The sequence below is a fragment of the Phragmites australis genome, chromosome 8 (genome assembly GCF_958298935.1).
Source record: "Phragmites australis chromosome 8, lpPhrAust1.1, whole genome shotgun sequence".
Taxonomy (NCBI): domain Eukaryota; kingdom Viridiplantae; phylum Streptophyta; class Magnoliopsida; order Poales; family Poaceae; genus Phragmites; species Phragmites australis.
The window spans coordinates 5193558-5211914 of record NC_084928.1 but is presented as its reverse complement, the minus strand read 5'-3'; the positions used below and the strand labels follow the sequence as shown (position 1 = coordinate 5211914).

General features: G+C 49.5%; 3 protein-coding genes across 3 annotated transcripts; 1 reads left to right on the top strand and 2 right to left on the bottom strand.

Annotated features, from left to right (window-relative positions):
* Nucleotides 1–5743: 5743 nt before the first annotated feature.
* On the top strand, nucleotides 5744–7944 carry LOC133926400 (cytochrome P450 709B2-like). Its single transcript, XM_062372328.1, has 3 exons — nucleotides 5744–6292; nucleotides 6410–7284; nucleotides 7367–7944. Exons 1-3 carry the CDS (start codon nucleotides 6028–6030, stop codon nucleotides 7796–7798), a joined length of 1572 nt encoding a protein of 523 aa, XP_062228312.1. The 5' UTR covers nucleotides 5744–6027; the 3' UTR covers nucleotides 7799–7944.
* Nucleotides 7945–10935: 2991 nt separating this feature from the next.
* On the bottom strand, nucleotides 10936–13035 carry LOC133927553 (uncharacterized). Its single transcript, XM_062374019.1, has 2 exons — nucleotides 11840–13035; nucleotides 10936–10940 (listed from the first exon to the last, which is right to left on the bottom strand). Exons 1-2 carry the CDS (start codon nucleotides 12864–12866, stop codon nucleotides 10936–10938), a joined length of 1032 nt encoding a protein of 343 aa, XP_062230003.1. The 5' UTR covers nucleotides 12867–13035.
* A 1019-nt stretch (nucleotides 13036–14054) lies between these two features.
* On the bottom strand, nucleotides 14055–15880 carry LOC133926399 (mitogen-activated protein kinase kinase 5-like). Its single transcript, XM_062372327.1, has one exon. The coding sequence runs from the start codon at nucleotides 15773–15775 to the stop codon at nucleotides 14735–14737; it is 1041 nt and encodes a 346-aa protein (XP_062228311.1). The 5' UTR covers nucleotides 15776–15880; the 3' UTR covers nucleotides 14055–14734.
* Nucleotides 15881–18357: the final 2477 nt, after the last annotated feature.

The following is an 18357-nucleotide window of genomic DNA, read 5'->3' as shown; positions in this document are numbered from 1 at the left end:
TCACTGCCGGTTTGTTGGCCACGCGGGAAGAACCAGCCATCGTGTCTTATGAACCGGTAGTGATAAAGGGAATCATTGTCAGCTAATGGCTTAAGCCGACAATGATACCTAGCCACCTCATCACTGTTGGCTTAAGCCACCGACCGATAGTGATAGCTAGACATCACTACCGGCTGGTGGAATGAGCCAGCAGAGATGTGCACAGTATAAAATGGTGACCCTCCCCTAAGCCTGAGCATAGCATCGTCCCAGGCGACCTTCGTCGCCCTTACGGACACATCACCGCTTCTGAGCCCTCTCCATCCAATTCCATTGCTCGGTGAGCTTCACAGTGCCATACCTAATCTTTTGCGTGCGCTAGTTTGATCGTAGCCCATCGTCGACCTAGTGCTGCGCCGGCCGCCACCGCAAGCTCGCCCACCTCGCCGGTGAACTCCAGACAGTGAGCCACCTCTGCTCTAGCCAATAGCACGGTGAGCTTCAGCGTGGTCCAAGGAACATCGCTGCTCCCTTCCGTTCCCTCCCTCTGCAGTGCGCTACCGCCGTCGACCTAGCTCCGCCGCCCGCTATGATCACCGTCAACTGTGCTTGCTGCCGTACATATCACCGCCAACCCCTCAAACGAGTTTGCCATACTGCGTTGAGCATTTTGGTACCCTCCCTGGCCATGCTCCGTCGTTGTTTGCCGCCGGCAACATGTTAAAGTCAGAAAATCCAGAAAATACTGAAAGGAATATTAGTTGTATTGATAAATCGGTTGAAATATAATTTGTAGAAAAATATCTAGTGCTTAGAAAAATATGAAACCAAGTTTGTTAGTTTCGTTTTGTCATGATCTGCATGATAAAAGTACATGCATGCATGAAATGTCCACTGAAATACCTCTATTTCATTAAATATGTTGTAACTTTTTAATGCATAATTAAATCTTGAAATATCCTAAATTGGTCAATCCAACTTTGTTAATCTTATTTTTGCATGCTCTATATAGGAAAAATATATTTCAAGCATGAAATGCTTATTTAGCACTAATTCTTTTCTAATCTTAATTAATTTCTACATGGTAAAAATACCTTTTGCCAGGTTGAATGCTTCCCTCATGTGAGTTTGTTTGAACTATCTCATATAATTTTATATTTAAAAATAGTAATAATGTAATTTGGTTAATTAAGTGGGCAAATGAACTCCAATTCATGTGATTCTTTCTCAACTGCATTCATAACCTTGTGCACTATATCTCTACTAAATTTCATGTAGTTTCGATCACATCTCATGGCATTTCATTCATTCTCATTTTGAGGCACTTTATCGCTCTTTAGAGAATGACGTCACGAAGTGTCATGAGGTTGATCCCGAGGGTGAATGTGTTATTTAATTTTGATAAGTTATCGCTATATGTATATCATGTATGTAAGAGTTGAACAATAAATAAGATTTCTAGGGATGACACCAATAAAAATTCATCGGACCCGGCTAATAAGGAGGAGCACTACATGATTCTTCAAAGAAAATAAGAATTGTGGAGTGGAGAATGTTGTTGACGAGAAAGACTACAATTAATTCGACGTGCACCTCCTTTCGGAGAGAACGTCGACCTAGGTCCCATGGAAGACACCGACAAATCTCCATATGTATGCTGTGATTATAATGAAAGGCAAATCATTAAGAAAAAATAGCTAAATTGTATTAATTACTATGTATGAATTTGTTTTAAATGCAATTAGACCTCACTTATGTTATGGAAGCTTTAATTTATAGTTTATGGTGGAAGATGTCTTTATTCTTGAGTAGATTGATTTTTAATAAATTGTATTAATTACTACGTATGAAAATTGAACCATGAAATTTAGGTATATATAAAACTTAATTTTGGTATATAGCAAGTTCAAATTTAAATAAATCTGTATTAGGATTTTAGGTCAACATAATGTTAATAAACATAGATAGTATAAATTCATTCGAAAACACTTGAGTAATACAATGGTTTAATTGTTCGATCTTATTTGGGGCAGGTCGTGGTTCGAGTCTCGGCGGGCGCATGCAGCTAAAACAAATTTTTTGGACCCTAGACCTACAGTGTAAAGGGTTTCACTGTCGGTCAACATATTCTACTCGTGGTGAAAGTTATTTACTGCTAGTGAACTTTTTGGGCTGGCAGTAATATAAGTTTTACTATCGGTTGTCCTATTGATCTGGTAATGAGATCCCCTTTCACTGTCAGTTTTCATCTTGAGCTGGCAGTGAAAGTCCTTCCTTATAAAATTACTCTACGCCTGCGCCCTTTGACACTTTGAAATTTTTTCCCCTTCCTAGCATGTGCCCTTCGCCGAATCACCTCCCGACGCCGAGGAGCCCATGCTGCCATGCCCTACGTTGTCGTCCACCACCACCATCACCGAGGACCACCACCCCGACGCTAAGGAGCCCGCTGTCTCCTCCCTTATGCCGAGGAGCTCGGGCTGCCGTGCATTGCACCCTCATTCATCGCTGCCGTCGCCAAGGACCATCACCCTGATGCTGAGGAGACCACCGCCTCCACCCTGACAAGCATTCCGACACCAAGGAGCCCACGCTGTCGTGTCCTGCGCCCTTGTCCATCGCCATCGTCGCCGTGGACAACCACCCCGGCATCGAGGTAGGCCTCTCAGCTCCCCCTTTGTCTCCTTCTCCCCTCTGATTCCTAGGGTTTCAATGCAAGTTCATATTAATTCGTGGCTAGCTGCTTGTGTGTTCAAATGATAAGAACATATGCTTGTGTGCAGGTCCTTTTGTGTGTTAAAATGATAAGAGCAGATGTTGCTTGTGATCCTTTTGTGTGTTCAAATGATAAGAACAGATGCTGCTTGTGGTCCTTTTGTGTATTTAAATGATAAAAACAGATATGCTGTCTCGGTCATTTTGTGTGTTCAAATGATAAGAATGGATGTTGCTTGTGGTCCTTTTGTGTGTTCAAATAATAAGAATAGATGTTGCTTGTGGTTCTTTTGTGTGTTCAAATGATAAGAACAGATATGCTACCTTGGTCCTTTTGTGTGTTCAAATGATGCTTGTGGGTATTTCCCCTCTTCTGTTCTGGATAGTACCGGTACATATTCCCTTTGCTTGATGATGAATTGATACACTAAGACTGGCAATTTATTGAGTACAATAGTTCAAACCTGTGATTCTCTAGTTGTTTGATATTTATTGTAGCCCCTAGTGAAATTTGTTGATAGTTATTGCTAGTATGCACTTGTATACCGAGACATATTTCTTATGTTGTCTCTAAAGTGGGCTACCTATTATAATTTGATTCTTGGATTGTGTGCTGTTTTAAATTTAGAGATTGATTAGCATATCAGATTCTGGATAAGAAAGTTGATTCATCCTTTCTATTATGTCATTACTTGTTTGAATCCTGTTGTTCAGTCTCTATTTCTGTTTCAGCAGGAAATTACTTATCTTTTTCAGAATTTGTACTCTCTGATTTGGTACAGCAGTACTGTCTATGATGATATTGTGTGATTTTTTAGAATTTTGTCCAGATTCTAATAACTAGAAGAGAACTTAGTAAATTATTCGATCGTTAATATACTCAGTAGAACAATTAGGGGATAGGACCTTGATTGTCCTAGAGCCAATTGTTATTTATTTCTTTAGAGTACTTTTATATAAGTATTGTCTAATTCTTGCTGTATACTGATACCGTATTTCTTTTTTACTCCTATTATATGTTGTAATAAAAATTATACTATTTTCATACTTGTTATTCTTTTTGCAAATGATAAAATTAGAGACCATACATATGAATAAAAAGCTCAACTGAGATGGTTATTACATAAGTCCAAACAGAAAGCTCTTGCGACATGCAATAGTCAAGACATTTAGGCCAAACTAAGATTGGCTATCTTTAAAAATAAAGGGAAATTTTATTTTATGTGTAAAGATGTCGTAATCCTAGTTTTTATTGTAATCGTTATTTTACTATATAAGATGATGTGATTTATAAGATCAATGTGTCAACTTAACCGATTTTTCGAGGAGTGACCTGCGAAAACTATTATGTATATATGTGTTTGTCGATGCTTAGCACCTTTGTTGTATAACATGAATTACTATGTATTAATGAATATATCTTTATTATTAATTTATATTAAATATATGTCTCACTGTATACATGTATTGAGAGGAGGAGAGATTGAGGAGGGAGGGAAGGACAGAAAGGATGGAGAGAGGGAGAACAGGGAGGAGAGGGGAGGGAGACTAGAGAGCCAAAATACTGTCAGTTGAAAATTTCAGCCGACAGTGATGTCTTAAAAATTACTGCTAGTTGAAACCACTAGCCGACAGTGATTCCTAAGCATCACTGTCGGCTGAAACCTTCAACCGACAGTGAAAATACTTTTACTACCAATCTTTCAGACCAATAGTGATAGTCTTTACATATTATTATCTGTTACTCACTGTTGACTTTAAAATCAGCAGTGAAAAGAGTTTTAAAATGATAGGACTCTATAACCATAAATATGTATTAAGATTTCATAGGAGTTTTTTTTACGAAGAATCCTATAAAATTTCAAATCGGCGGCAACTCACCTAGAAACATATACGCTTACGACTTTATGCTACTTGCAGCAGGCCTGAAAGCAAATAAATCGCAGTCATGCGTAGATCATGGATGATCTCATAGAGCCCATGCGAGGGCGCTTGTAGTCTGCAGTTGTTCGTCAGCAAGATCGTCGCCTGAAGAATCACCCCACCTTTCCCCCTAATGAGACAAAGATCTCGCCTTGTATTTGGCAGCCCGTCGCAGTCGATCGCCAACGACCGTCTTGCTCCCTCGGCGGCATCGCCGGACGCACCAGAAAGCTCCAAGCGCGCAATGGCAGAGTAATTATTGGCATCGAATGCTACAATGGTAGCGCGGACACTACATCGAATGCTACATATATATATGTATATATATATATATATATATATATATATATATATATATATATACGTATATATATATATATATATATATACGTATATATATATATATATATATATACGTATATATATATATACGTATATATATGTATATATACGTATATATATGTATATATACGTATACATGTATATATATATATGTATATATACGTATACATGTATATATATGTATATATATAATGGCAGTGCTGGGTACAGGAACATCAAGCACAAATTAAGGTAGAGAGATGTGAATGTATTATTAGAGTGTTGTCGAATAAATACGTCGAGAGTGATAATATAGTTTAATTTCAGATAAGATAAAAAAACGAGGAGGAAATTATTCGCTAATTTTTCTCCTAATTTATTTATTTGTTTTTATTAGTAAAATATGTCTTATATTCATAGCCGGTAATGAGAATAGGACGAGAATGGATGACAAAAATGTATAAATTATTCAAATTTTAAGGATTTTTATTAGATGGAAGGAGAGTAGAAGAGAGATGTCACATGACGAAGCTCAGTCATTAGATCTAAATCCAACGAAACTCCTATTCTCTTATACCTCTCACTCGTGTACTACTGTTCATCTTTTCAACTGTGCGTAGCTAGCCATGACGCCCCTACCTACTGCTTTCTCCTTCGTCTCTAGCGGTGTCTTCACCACCAGATCCACTCCCCCTCCCCCTCCCCCTCCCCGCCGTGTTAACCACTTCATTTGAGCTCCTTCGCCTCAGCGCTGGCCCATCTAGCAGTCCTACACTGCCTCGCCGCCCTGCCCCTGCTACCACCGTTGATCTGGCCTCCCTCCTACTGTCTCCCTCTAAGATCGGCAACATAGACATTTTAGTAGAACTTCAACCCCTAAACTCAGCTCTAACCACAACGGTCATTGCGCATTCACACATGTTCACACCCATCATCTAGAATCTCTCGAGATTTCAAGCACATGTACCCTAGAAGCGTGTATATATATCCACACTGACACGGGCAAAATCTGAGCAGCATCGTTCGTGCTGATTGCCGCTTTGCAGGGTCCAGCAAATACATGATCTGACGGTCGAAGTAGGCGGTGCCATGGGAGCGGTTGTTGTTGCGCTCGCCGTGGTGGTCGTTTCATGGCTGTGGGCGGCGCTGGTGCACCTGGTGTGGCGGCCGTACGCTGTGGCGAGGGCGTTCGCGCGCCAGGGCGTCCGCGGGCCGGCGTACCGGTTTTTCGTGGGCAACAACGAGGAGGCGAAGGCGATGCGGGCGGCGACGAGCGGCGAGACGCTGGACCTGCGCTCCCACGACTTCATCCCGCGCGTGCTGCCGCACTGCCGCAAGTGGATGTCACACTACGGTACGTGCTCGTGAAGCCATGTCTGGAACGCGGGAACTTCACATGAGTCTGTTGGAAACTAGTACTTGTTTCGTGCGAAATTCCTGCGACTTCGTGTGATCGGTTGTGCGTGTTCAGGCAAGGTGTTCCTGTCGTGGACCGGCTCGACGCCGACGCTGTTCGTGGGCGACTACGACATGGTGAAGAGGATCCTCTCCGACCGGGCGGGGCTGTACGGCAAGACGGACCCGGGCCCTGACATCATGGCGCTGCTCGGCATGGGCCTGGTGTTCAACGAGGGCGACGACTGGGCGCGCCACCGCCGCGTCGTGCACCCGGCGTTCGCCATGGACAAGCTCAAGATGATGACGGGTGCGATGGCGGCGTGCGCGGGGGAGGTGATCCGAGCGTGGGAGGCGCGCGCCACTGCCGCAACAAGCGGGGAGGTGACGGTGGAGGTGGGGCAGCTGTTCACGGAGCTCACCGCCGACGTGATCTCGCACACGGCGTTCGGCAGCAGCTACCGGCAGGGCAAGGATGTGTTTCTGGCGCAGCGGGAGCTGCAGTTCATCGCGTTCGCCTCCATCAACAACGTCCGCATCCCCGGCACCCAGTACGCGCCGACCAAGGCCAACGTGCGCCGGTGGCAGCTCGAGAGGAAGGTGAGGGGCACGCTCATGGCCATCATCGACGAGCGCCTGGCAGCCGCCAAGGAGGCCAGGGGATACGGCACCGACCTGCTCGGCCTCATGCTCGAGGCCAACTCCGACTCGGCCGCAGCCGCCACCGCCGGCGGCGACCACCGGAGGATCATGAACATGGACGAGATCATCGACGAGTGCAAGACGTTCTTCTTCGCCGGGCATGACACCACCTCGCACCTCCTCACCTGGGCCATGTTCCTCCTTGGCACGCACCCTGAGTGGCAGAAGCGGCTCAGGGAGGAGGTGCTCCGGGAGTGCGGCGGCACAGAGGCGCCCCTCCACGGCGACGCCCTTAACAAGCTCAAGCTCGTAAGCTCCCTAGCTAGCTAGCCAGCCATCACACGCTGACCGCTGGCAAGCGTGTGACGACGACGGTCATGCTGTTTTGCAGGTGACGATGGTGCTGTACGAGACGCTGAGGCTATACGGCGCGGTGACGATGATCGGGAGGAGGGCGATGGCGGACGCCGACCTCTGCGGCGTGAAGGTCCCCAAGGGAACCGTCCTGTTGATCCCGATCGCGATGCTGCACCGCGACGAGGAGGTCTGGGGTGCGGACGCCGGCGAGTTCAACCCGCTCCGGTTCCGGGACGGAGTCGGCAGGGCGGCCGCGCACCCGAGCGCGCTGCTGTCCTTCTCCGTCGGCCCGCGGTCGTGCATCGGGCAGGACTTCGCGATGCTGGAGGCGAAGGCGACGCTGGCGATGATCCTGCGGCGGTTCGCGTTTGAGGTGGCGCCGGAGTACGTGCACGCGCCGGCCGACTTCCTGACGCTTCGGCCGATGCAAGGGCTCCCCGTCATGCTCAAGCTCTTGGATCCGTAGAGCTTCACTAGACACTAGTAGGAGTAATACTATAAAGAAGGGTTCCTATGAAGACTAAACTGTGTGATCAGCCAAACTCGTGAGGCTTCTCCTCCTGCATTGTGTGTTCAGTCAATGTTGTTATCTTATTTGGGAGTGGAATTGAAGATTGCGACTGAGTAAGATGATCTAGCTCTAGTTGTTTTTTTAGGGGATTGCTAACTCTACCTAGGCATTTTTTAAGCACCTGGACACCCAAATTTCAAGTCGACCAATGTGTGCTGCGATTCATTCTCTTGAGCTTCTTTCCAACTCCGACGAGGTTAGAGTCCGGAATTGGGGTTAGAGTTTGGGGTGAGGGTTTACTGGAGTTAGACTGGTCCAACGGTGGTAGCAATTGGTGGGCAAGGCGGCGAAGGTGCCACTGGCCGAGTGGTGAAGGACAGCCGATGGACAGGATCGAGACAACAATGACAATGACGAGGGTGATAGACAAGGCGATTGAGAGAGGGGGTCCAACGAGTCCCTACCTCGCCGCAGATGAGTAGGTCGGGAGGTAGAAGAAGGTGAGTGGGTCGTTAGATCTTGATCCAACTATCCCCAAAAATTCGAGTGTTGGCACCGAGTGTCGGGTAGACTAGGCTTTTTTAAGTTCGATTGGTAATATACTGATAGGCAAGTAAAAAATGTATTTAAATGATAAAATCTTCTGTTTAAGACACTGCCACAAGTCAACGGAACAAGACAGAGTGTGCCACTGAAGGTCTGGAGCTATGAAATTCTTCAAGCCTCAATGGCCCATGAACTGAAGTGCTCTTCAGATCATGCCTTGAAACTAGACTTTTTCACTCCTCTGTCTCAAAAAAGACAAGACCCTAGACATTTCCACTGCGCAAGTCAGCGTTCCAGTTTTCTTTTACCGCCACACTCACAGTTCCAGAATGAGCACAGCACAGTTATTCCACAAAAAAGAAAAGAAAGAGGCAAAGACAACACACAGCAACTTAGCATAAGAAAGCTAATCCTACCATCTTAACTGGAGTTACAGTGGCACACTAATATTTCCTTCGTGAACCCGAAGGGCCTCGTGACATTGCAGATGATCACAAAAATGTTCCACCAGAAAAGTCACAAGCAATTCATTACCATGGCTGAAAAGAACGGAAATTATCCTACGGCCATCTGGACTAAATTCACAAAAACATATTTGTAGAAATTTTGCAGTTTCATGGCAGATTCTCACAAAATTCCTGGGAAACTCCAATGAATCCCTCATTAACAGCGGCCCCCTACCCAGGCACACTTGAGAACCCCTCTCCCCTTAAAATTTTTAGGCATGAAAGAGGGAGAAGAGAAAAAAAGCAGGGGAGGTAGAAGAGGAAAAAAAAAAAAGGAAAGAGGAAGAAAAAAACCCTGCTTCTGCCGGATCTACTGCTCCTTAACCCTTTCCTATAAACCAACCAAACTGGGAAACTACTAGTGCCAACGGGGCTGGGGCGCAGCCAAACCTCAATCCCTGCCACGCAAGTGCCACGCGCCAATCGCCATTGACAGGCCAGAGCTGTGAGATGGCGACGATCAGTTCTCACAAGCAGCCGAAATGGAACATCCGAACAGTGCCAGTGACAGAAACCGCTGCTGCTTCGGACGCCGGCGGCACTCTTCAACTACCTACCGCCGCCTTATCGGCTCGGAAGAAAATCTGTCTCTACCGACACCTTTCTGTTGTTCCCTTCCCCACCCAATCGGAAGGTACGGCACTAACTCATTCAGCTGTAAATGTTCTTGCTCTATGCCGTGTGCAGTTTTATCACCAGAGGAACAAAAAATGACAAAATTTTCAGTACAGCAGACTACCTCTGTTTCTCTATCTCAGGCATTCAAATTGGCAAGTGTAATATCCAAATTACAAATTGACCAGACGGAATTATCAATTAACTGTTCACATGATCTCGCGCGAACAAATTCAAAACCACGAAAGAGGTTTCGGTTGCACATTTTGCCCTGTGTGTGCAAAATAGAACTGAGCGATTTTGTATGCAGACATATAACACCGCATCATTAAGTTGGGAGAGAAGGTTTAGGCCTCCTTTGGAACAAAAGAAAAATCGAGAAATTTTAAAGGATTTGAAATCCTGTAGGAAAAATCCCTATGAAACCATTTGGAACAAAGAATTGGATCTCTAAAATTCTCATAGAATTCCTATGGAATGACTCATTCCATAGGAATTTTGGAGACTTTCTACAGAAAAATTCTTTGATTCTATCTCTCCTCTCATTCTAGATTCCGATAGGATTGCAAGTGCAAGTAACTTCAATCATGCGTTTTTCCGGTTCCTACCTTTTTAGAACCCTGCGTCCCAAAGGTCCTTTAGGCCATCTCCAAGGGAGACGTCTTTTTTTGCCGTATTCCTGTTTGCCGTACATTTGCCGCTCGCCTGCTCTCGAACTAAGCTCCAACAGAGACGGCAAGTTTGCTTTTTGATGTCTACAGGGAAGCGGGCACCGGCGGGATTTCGGCAAATTTGCTGGAGAAAATAGGCTCCCGTATTACTGTTGCTTGAGTATGCATGTGGGTCCGAGCGAAGGAAGAGAGTAATAGAAGGTAGAAAATAAGGTAGCTGTTGGAGATGAAAAAAATAGAAGATACTCTAATAGTGTTAGGGGATGCTGTAATAGTATTTTAGAGGATAGAATTTTAGAGTTTCTGTTGGAGATGGCCTTACAAGTTCAGACCACTCCTGCACCAGTAAAGAATTGTACGGACCGGAGTATCTGAAAAGTCCTCAAGAAAAGTGAGGTTCGTAGTAACATCATCAGTACGCGCCATCTCCGCAAAGGGAAAGGATGACTCGTCGAACACCACGTGACGGGATATAATAATCCTGTTGGACTGTAAATCAAGACACCGGTACCCTTTATGTTGCTGTGGATATCCTAAGAAGACGCAAGCTGTGGAACGTGGGGCAAGTTTATGTGGAGCTATGGCGGATAGGTTAGGATAACAGCGACAACCGAACACACGGAGGTGTGAGTAGGAAGGGTGTGCTCCATAGAGGGCAAAAAACGGTGTGTGGTGGTGGAGAGTCTTAGTGGGGTGGCGGTTGATGAGGTGAGTGGCGGTGTGAAGGGCCTCGACCCAGTAGGAAGCAGGTAGGCTAGCCTGAAAAAGCAAGGAGCGTGTGATGTTATTAAGAGAACGAAGCATACGCTCAGCCTTACCGTTCTGTGGGGAGGTGTGGGGGCACGACATCCGCACAGTGACGCCGTTAGTGAGAAAGAAAGAACGAGCGGTGGAGTTATCGAACTCACGCCCGTTATCGCACTGAATGCTCTTGATAGTGGTGCCAAACTGTGTCTTCACGTGAGCAAAAAAATGTGATAAAGTGGAGAAGGTGTCGGATTTAAGACGCAAAGAGAAGGTCCATACAAAGTGGGAGCAATCATCAAGAATGAATAAATAGTATTTAAAACCCGACACACTTGGAATGGGAGATGTCCACAAATCGCAATGAATAAGCTCAAAATTGGCCGTAGCCCTAGTGAAGGTAGTAGTAAATGGTAAACGAACATGACGACCTAATGGGCAAGCGTGGCACATGGAGGTGGGTCCTTTTGGTGGAGGAATGACTGACGCATGTGCCAGGCGGGTGAGAGCTTCGTGACCAAGATGTCCTAGCCGGCGGTGCCAAAGATCGGTGTTGGACGCGGTGGCGACAAAGGCACGGGCGGAGGTAGCCGAAGAGTAAGCGTCCGCCGGAAGGGGGTACAGGTCGCCAGGGCTATTGCACCTGACGATCTCGGTCTTGGTTTGATAGTCCTTCACAGAAAGGCCAAAAGGGTCAAGTTCGACAGAGCACCAATTATCACGAGAAAAACGACGAGCGGAAATAAGGCTTTAAATGATGTCAGGAGAGAACAAAACATTATTAAGCACAAAGGAACGGTTAGGGTAGTGTAAATGAGCACGACCAACGGAAGTAATGGGAAGCAAGGAGCCATTGCCAACTACTATGTGTGAGGGAGTGGTTGGGTTAGGGCGGTGAGAGGAGGAGAGGGTACCGGCATCCGATGTCATATGAGCGGAGGCGCCCGAGTCCATATACCATTCAGTTGACGGCAGTGGAGTCAGGACGGCGGTGTTGTAGGCGCTTGCGAGCACCTGCGGGTCCCAGTGAGAGGGACCAGACCACAGGTACTGTGCCGGAGTCGGGACGGAGTGCGGCGTAGGAGGCGTCATGGAGGGGGGCGCTGCATACTGTGCTGGGCCTGCCTGGGAGGCAAAAGCCGGCTGGGCCGCGGCCTGGAAGCCGGACGGCCCAGCAAAGTGCGCCCCCGCAGCCCCAGCGAACGGCGCGTGGGACAGCGCGGTGAAGCCTGCGTAGTTGGGCCGTGCACCGAGCAGACCTGGACCGTGGCCCATCGGGCCCGGCCACATTTGGATGGAGCCGGTCCAGGGGTTATAGGGGGTGGGCCAGACCGTCTTTTGGGCTGAGTTGCCCTGGCCACCCCCGTGCGCAGGCGTCGAAGAGGATGAGCCACCGCTGCCGCCGCGCCCGCGCCGGCAGTTGCGGGAGTTGTTGGAGGAGTTGGTGGAGCCGGTAGCGTTGGAGGCGGTCGTAGCTTGGGGACGAGCGGGGCCGGCAGAGGTCGCGACGAAGGCCGTCGCCGGCATGCCTTGGGTCGTACCGCCGCGGGTGAGCTCGTCGAGGAGAAGCAGGGAGCGGGCCTCCGTGAAGGTGGGGAAGGGGGACCGCATGGGCAGCAGCGAGCGCAGATTGTCGAATCGGTCGCTCAAGCCGCCGATGAGCTGGAGCACCAGGGTCCGGTCGGCGACGGGCTCGCCGAGATCGGCGAGCGTGTCGGCCATAGTCTTGAGTCGACGACAATAATCGCCGATGGAGAGGTCGCCCTGGGAGAACGCGTGGAACTCCGCCGTCAGGTTGATTATGCGGCGCTCGCTGTTGCCGTGGAAGAGAAGCTCGAGGTCGCGCCAGACCGATCTCGCCGTCGCGGTGCCGGACATGACCTCCTGAAGCAGCTCGGGGGAGATCGAGCCGTAGAGCCACGCGAGGACGACGCAGTCCATCTGCGTCCAGTCCGCGCGGTCGAGGGGGGGGGGTTGTCGGAGAAGACGTGCTCCGTGAGGGCATACTTGCCGAGGACGACGAGGAAGAGGCCACGCCACCGAGAGTAGTTGCCGGCGGCGAGGTCAAGGGTGACGGGGACGATCGCTTTGACGTTGAGGACGGCCACGGCCTGTGCGTGCAGCGCGGACAGGGCCTCGTCGTCGAGCGCGGCGGGAGGGGGGCCGCCGGGTGCCCCGTGCGACGTATGGCTCGTCGCGTCGGCCGGAGAGGCCTGGACGGACAAGCGGGCGAGGAGCGCCGTGAGTTCCGGCGGCAGCGTCACGGTGGGCGTGACGGCGGGAGACGTGGCGTCAGAGGCGCGTGGGAGCAGTTCGTTGAGGAGAGGAGCGAGAACCGCGCGCGCCGCGGCAGAAGCTTTGTCCGCGGCGCCGTCCGCGACGGCGGAGGCCGTGGCGTCGGCGACCTGCAGGCCAGGGGCGGGGGCGAAGGACGCGCGCACCGCAACGGCGATTTTCTTGATCGTGTTGTCAAGCACAGCCGCAGAGGAGAGGGAGGAAGAAGAGGTGGACATGGCGGCGGCAGGGAGCGCCGGCCGGCCGTGAAGGTGGAAGAAGAAGCGGAAACGTAGGATCTAGTCTGATACCATGAGAGCGTGATGGACTCAACGCAATAAATTGAATTGATATGATGCGGAGTACATATAGCGCTAACCTTCCGAGATTGCCTCAACCGCTTATAGAACAATATCGGGAGAAATCTCAGAAAGGAAGGCAGGAGATATCCGAATACAATGCAGTCTATAACAACCGATTCTAACCGATTCTAACAGTTACTCCTGGCTGGGCTCCCAGCCCCAGCTGGTCTGCACTTCATCAAGCACAAGACAGCATCCACAAGAGACAGATCTCTCCGTTTATCGTACAGCCCACTTGCCAGCTCAATGCACAACATTTCCTGACTCCTCTCCTCTGCTATGATGATGATGATGATAATAACGCATGCTGCTATAGTGATATGCTTGTACTACCAAGTAACAACTAACAAGAAACTAAAAAGAAACATGAAATGACTAAAAGTGAACAAAATCTATGCATACCAATTGGCACCACCACCTTTGCCAGGGCAAAGAAAAGGCAAATCGGATTTGCGAGCAGAAAAAAGCATGGCTCCGAAGCAACATCAAGAGAGAGACGCAAATAAAGTTGGTTTGATTCAAGATTCTCTCAATGCAATCATATACCCCAATAAAAGAATCCAAGAACCTATCAAGCTGTTGTTGGAGCAGAACACAATTATCACCATCATTTGTTCAATCATCACCACTTACACCAAAAATATCACAAAGAGAAGCTTGCACAATTGCCATATCATGTGATAGGCTCTGCTACATGAACAAAAAAGAAGTTTAAATTTCTAACCCAAACTTTTAGAACAATGAAAATTGGCTAAGCAGTGGACCTGTCTGTGCTTGACATATGATCTTTTACAAAATCATTTGTACATACATCTTTTTCCGTTATGCTATCATCACTGAAAGTAACGAACATCAAAGAACGGGAAGGGGAAAGAACCTTAATCGCAGCGTGGAGCTGGTTGAGGACGATGATGATGGATAGAACACCCGAAATGGCGAGGACGAACTTCGAAAGGGGACCTTAATTGCATCAGCAGAAACGGCAACACCAGCGGCAATGGATGAGGACGATGATGATGGACATAATACCCAAAATGGCTAGGAAGAGTTTTCCAAGATGACTGAATTCCCTTCACACCTCAGTTCCATCCACGCACATGATGCCAGATTGGAGGTGACACTGCAGCCAAGGCCGGATTGAGATCCACAGTAGCTTCCAAATCCAAACAGTCGTCATGACGGCGGAGCAGCGACGGGTAGCGGCCCGGCAACAAACGGGTGCTGCAGCAGCTGCGCGGCCGTGAGCCGCTTGGCCGGGTTCTTCTGGAGGCAGCAGCTGATGAAACCCCGGAACTCCAGCGATGCGGTGGAAGGCGGCTCAGGCGGATCGGAGTAGCAGATGGCGAACATGAGCGCGGCCCAGTCCCCCTGCTTGCCGAGATTCTCCCCGAAGGGGAACCTGCCCAGGTAGAACTCGAGAATGCTGAGTCCGAAGCTCCAGATGTCGCCCGCGTAGCCGTCGTAGTTGCCGTCATTGAGGTCGGTGTTGATCCGCTCGGGGCTCATGTAAGCGATGGTGCCGACGGAGGAGTTGCAGGGGTCCATGGTCTGGTTGAGGATGCGCCCCACGCCGAAGTCGGCGATCTTGACGCGGCGCGCGGAGTCGATGAGGAGGTTGGATGGCTTGATGTCGCGGTGCACGATGTGGCGGCGGTGGAGGTAGGCGATCCCCGCGAGCACCTGGCGCGCCACGTCGGCGAGGAAGGGCTCGGCGGCGATGCGGCGGCCGTCGAGGGACCCGCCGTCCATGTACTCGAGCAGGATCTGGAGCTCCCCGCCGCGCTCGTACATGCCGTGGCAACGGACGACGGCGGGGTGGTCGGCGGCGCGGAGGATCGCGATCTCGCGCGCGATCTGGCGACGCACGGTGTCGTCGTGGTTGCCGTAGAGGACCTTCAGCGCGTAGGCGCGGCCTGTGGGGCGGTGGCGCACCATCCACACGGTGCCACCGGCCCCGCTGCCGACTCGGCGGACGCGCTCCAGCTCCGCGAGCGGGGGCGGCTGCGCTGCGGCGGGCACAGGACCGCCCGCTGCCGTGGCAGCGGCCAGTGGGGTGAGCCCGGCGGAGGCGGGGGCGGAGGACAGGGGCGGGAGCGGGAGAGGGACGGCGAGGGAGGTGGCGACCTCTCGCTGCGGCATGGGGAGGGTGAGATCCGGGCGCCGGCGCGACCGCCCCGGCGTGCCAGGCTGGCTCGGCAGGCCGCCCGGGCGCATGGCGTTGGCGTGGGTGTCTCTGACTCTATCGCGCGCGGGGGGCGCGGGGCGGGACTCGGGACTCGGGAGGGTGGTGTTCGTTAACGGGGGTTGGGGGTGGGTGGCCGTGGTGGTGGTGGTTTAGTGCGCTCGGGAGGGAAGTTACAGCTGGAGTAGCTAGAGTTTTTTTTTTACTCCTTTTATTTTAATATTAACCTCTCACCGACTATATTTTTAGGAACAAACTCTTTTGATTTTATCACGCTAAGGAAAAATATGATGCGGCACATTTATGGTCACACCATCACGAGACAATTTTGACGGGACAAGAAAAAAAAAGCTTTTTGAATAGATGGCGTGATAAGTAGAAACTTTTTGAATAGATACTGTGATAATAATCATCTACCACGCCATGAATAGTTTATAGTTCCTAACATTTAAATTACTCTTTGTGCTTTGTAGGCGATGGTGAGGCAGAGGTGTCTCACTCTTGCGCTGGTGGCTCAACCGTTGCATGTGACGGTGCCTGAGTGCCATTGGGAGGAGGCAGCTCGCCAAGGGACAGTTCTCTCCTCGATAAGACCTAGACAACCTCATGGTGTGGAACATCCCTCCGGGACGTTCTAGGCTTTCGGTGGTGCCTCTGATTCAGAGGATGAATGGGAGATTGACTCGTCGGAGTTGATCCAGGAGGCCTTGGCAGCATGGTTCTCAAAGGAGGATCTTGTGGCTGCGAAGGCGGATATGTCATCGTCATCTTCTTCCTCTTATTCGGTATCGGTATCCACCTTGTCTACATCTGCAGGGACGAACAGGAAGGAAGCGATGGCAAGAAGAATCGTCGATGCGATCGTGCAACGAAAAGCTAATGTTAGGCCATGGCGCGGACGTTTACCATCTCCCCAAGTCTCACCGCCTCTCACGTTTGGAGATGTGCTTGAGGCGGTGAGCTCTGGCAAACGTCTTCATCGCTTGGCACCTTCGTCTCGGTGCCAGCAACAATAACTTGGTCCGAGAAATCTTGTATTTGAGTCTCATAACCTCCTTCGGTTGGACAAGTGCTTGAGGCTGCTAGCTCGGGCGAACGGCGTGGTCACTTGGTGCCTTCATCTCCAGTGCCGAGAATGAGAGCTCGATCCAAGAATTCCAGTGATGAGGCGTATTTTCAGGATATTTCAAATTCAACTTTTAAACATGCTGGGCTGGTGGCTCCAAATTGTAAGCAATTGGTTAGACCCAGTATTCCTTTCCAACCCACCTTAGGCTTGGTTGCTCTCTTCTCCAAAATGGGCAAACGTTGGAAGGAAAACCCTAAGGCTCCGTCTCCCTTTCTGCCTCCTCTACGAGTGAGATCTTACGCTGACGTCGTGAGAGAAGGTATGGAGTAGGGAGGGGCGAACCAGGGAGTACAGCGGGGTAGTGTTCCGAATTGTGGCTTGGTCGGGGCAACAGCAGAGGCTAGGCGGGCTTCTTTGGTCGAGGAGGTTTCCAACCGGAGTTTCAAAGCTTCCATCCCGGTCATGGCGGCAGAGAGTACCGTGGCAGGTACCAGGGGGCCGCTACCCTTACTGTGGTCGTGGCGGTGGACGTTATCCACATCATCACCGTGGTTGATTTGGTGGGAACACCGGCCGCAACAATGCGAGCCTGGGAGGCTCGATGTCTGCATATGGCGATCATCATCAATGGCACCTGGGTACTTCCGCCACGGGAGCTGCTACTCAAGTACCTCATCAGTTGGGTGTACCGGCGGCGGCAAATCACTTGGGTGCAGCAAATGCAAGTGCGGCTCCAGCACTACAAGTTGTTCAGCTTCCAGCTGCTACTGGTCTGTTGGCGATGATTGTTCCTGAAGGGATCGGGGCCATCGCTGGTGGACTGGTAGCAGGAGCGTCTACACCACTTGTTCACTTGGGAGTTGGAACTGGAGCGGCTGGTGATGTTATAATGTCTGTAGAGATCCCTAAGTCTTCTGCGTAGTGAGCAGCAAAAGATGGTACCTGCAAATCTAAACCCTACTATTTTTGTTGTTATACAAAAGGGCATGTGCAAGATGAATGTTCCACAATTTTATTTTGCGACATCTGTGAAAGCAAGGAGCATGTAACTCATAGATGTCCTCCCTTGAAAGCAGTCAAACCGGTCATTGTACCTTGTGGCTATGCAATGGATGGCCTTAGGTTTTATTATATCCCACATTCATCTAGTAAGAAAACTAAGAATGAATCTAAAACAGTATTGGTCAAAGTGATTGAGGGTTCCTTGTCCGTTGCTAATGTCATGGCAGAGCTACAAAGGTTGATTCCTGGAAGATGGAAGTGGGTAGTTGAGGAAAAAGGTGATAATTTGTTTTGGACCATCTTTCCATCCAAAGCAGAATTAAAGCGAATGGTGGAATGGGGTGTCGTCCAAACTAAGTCACAAAGTTCTAAGATGGTGATTGAGGAGAGGGGTGCAAGTGAAGAGGTAAAGTATATTATGCCAAAGGTATGGCTATAGTTGTGGGGGTTGTCAAAGGAATTGAGGGACTTTCTTATCATTTGGTCTGTTGGTTTCATCTTAGGAGTCACACAGATGGTAGATATGAAATTTACAAGAAGGCA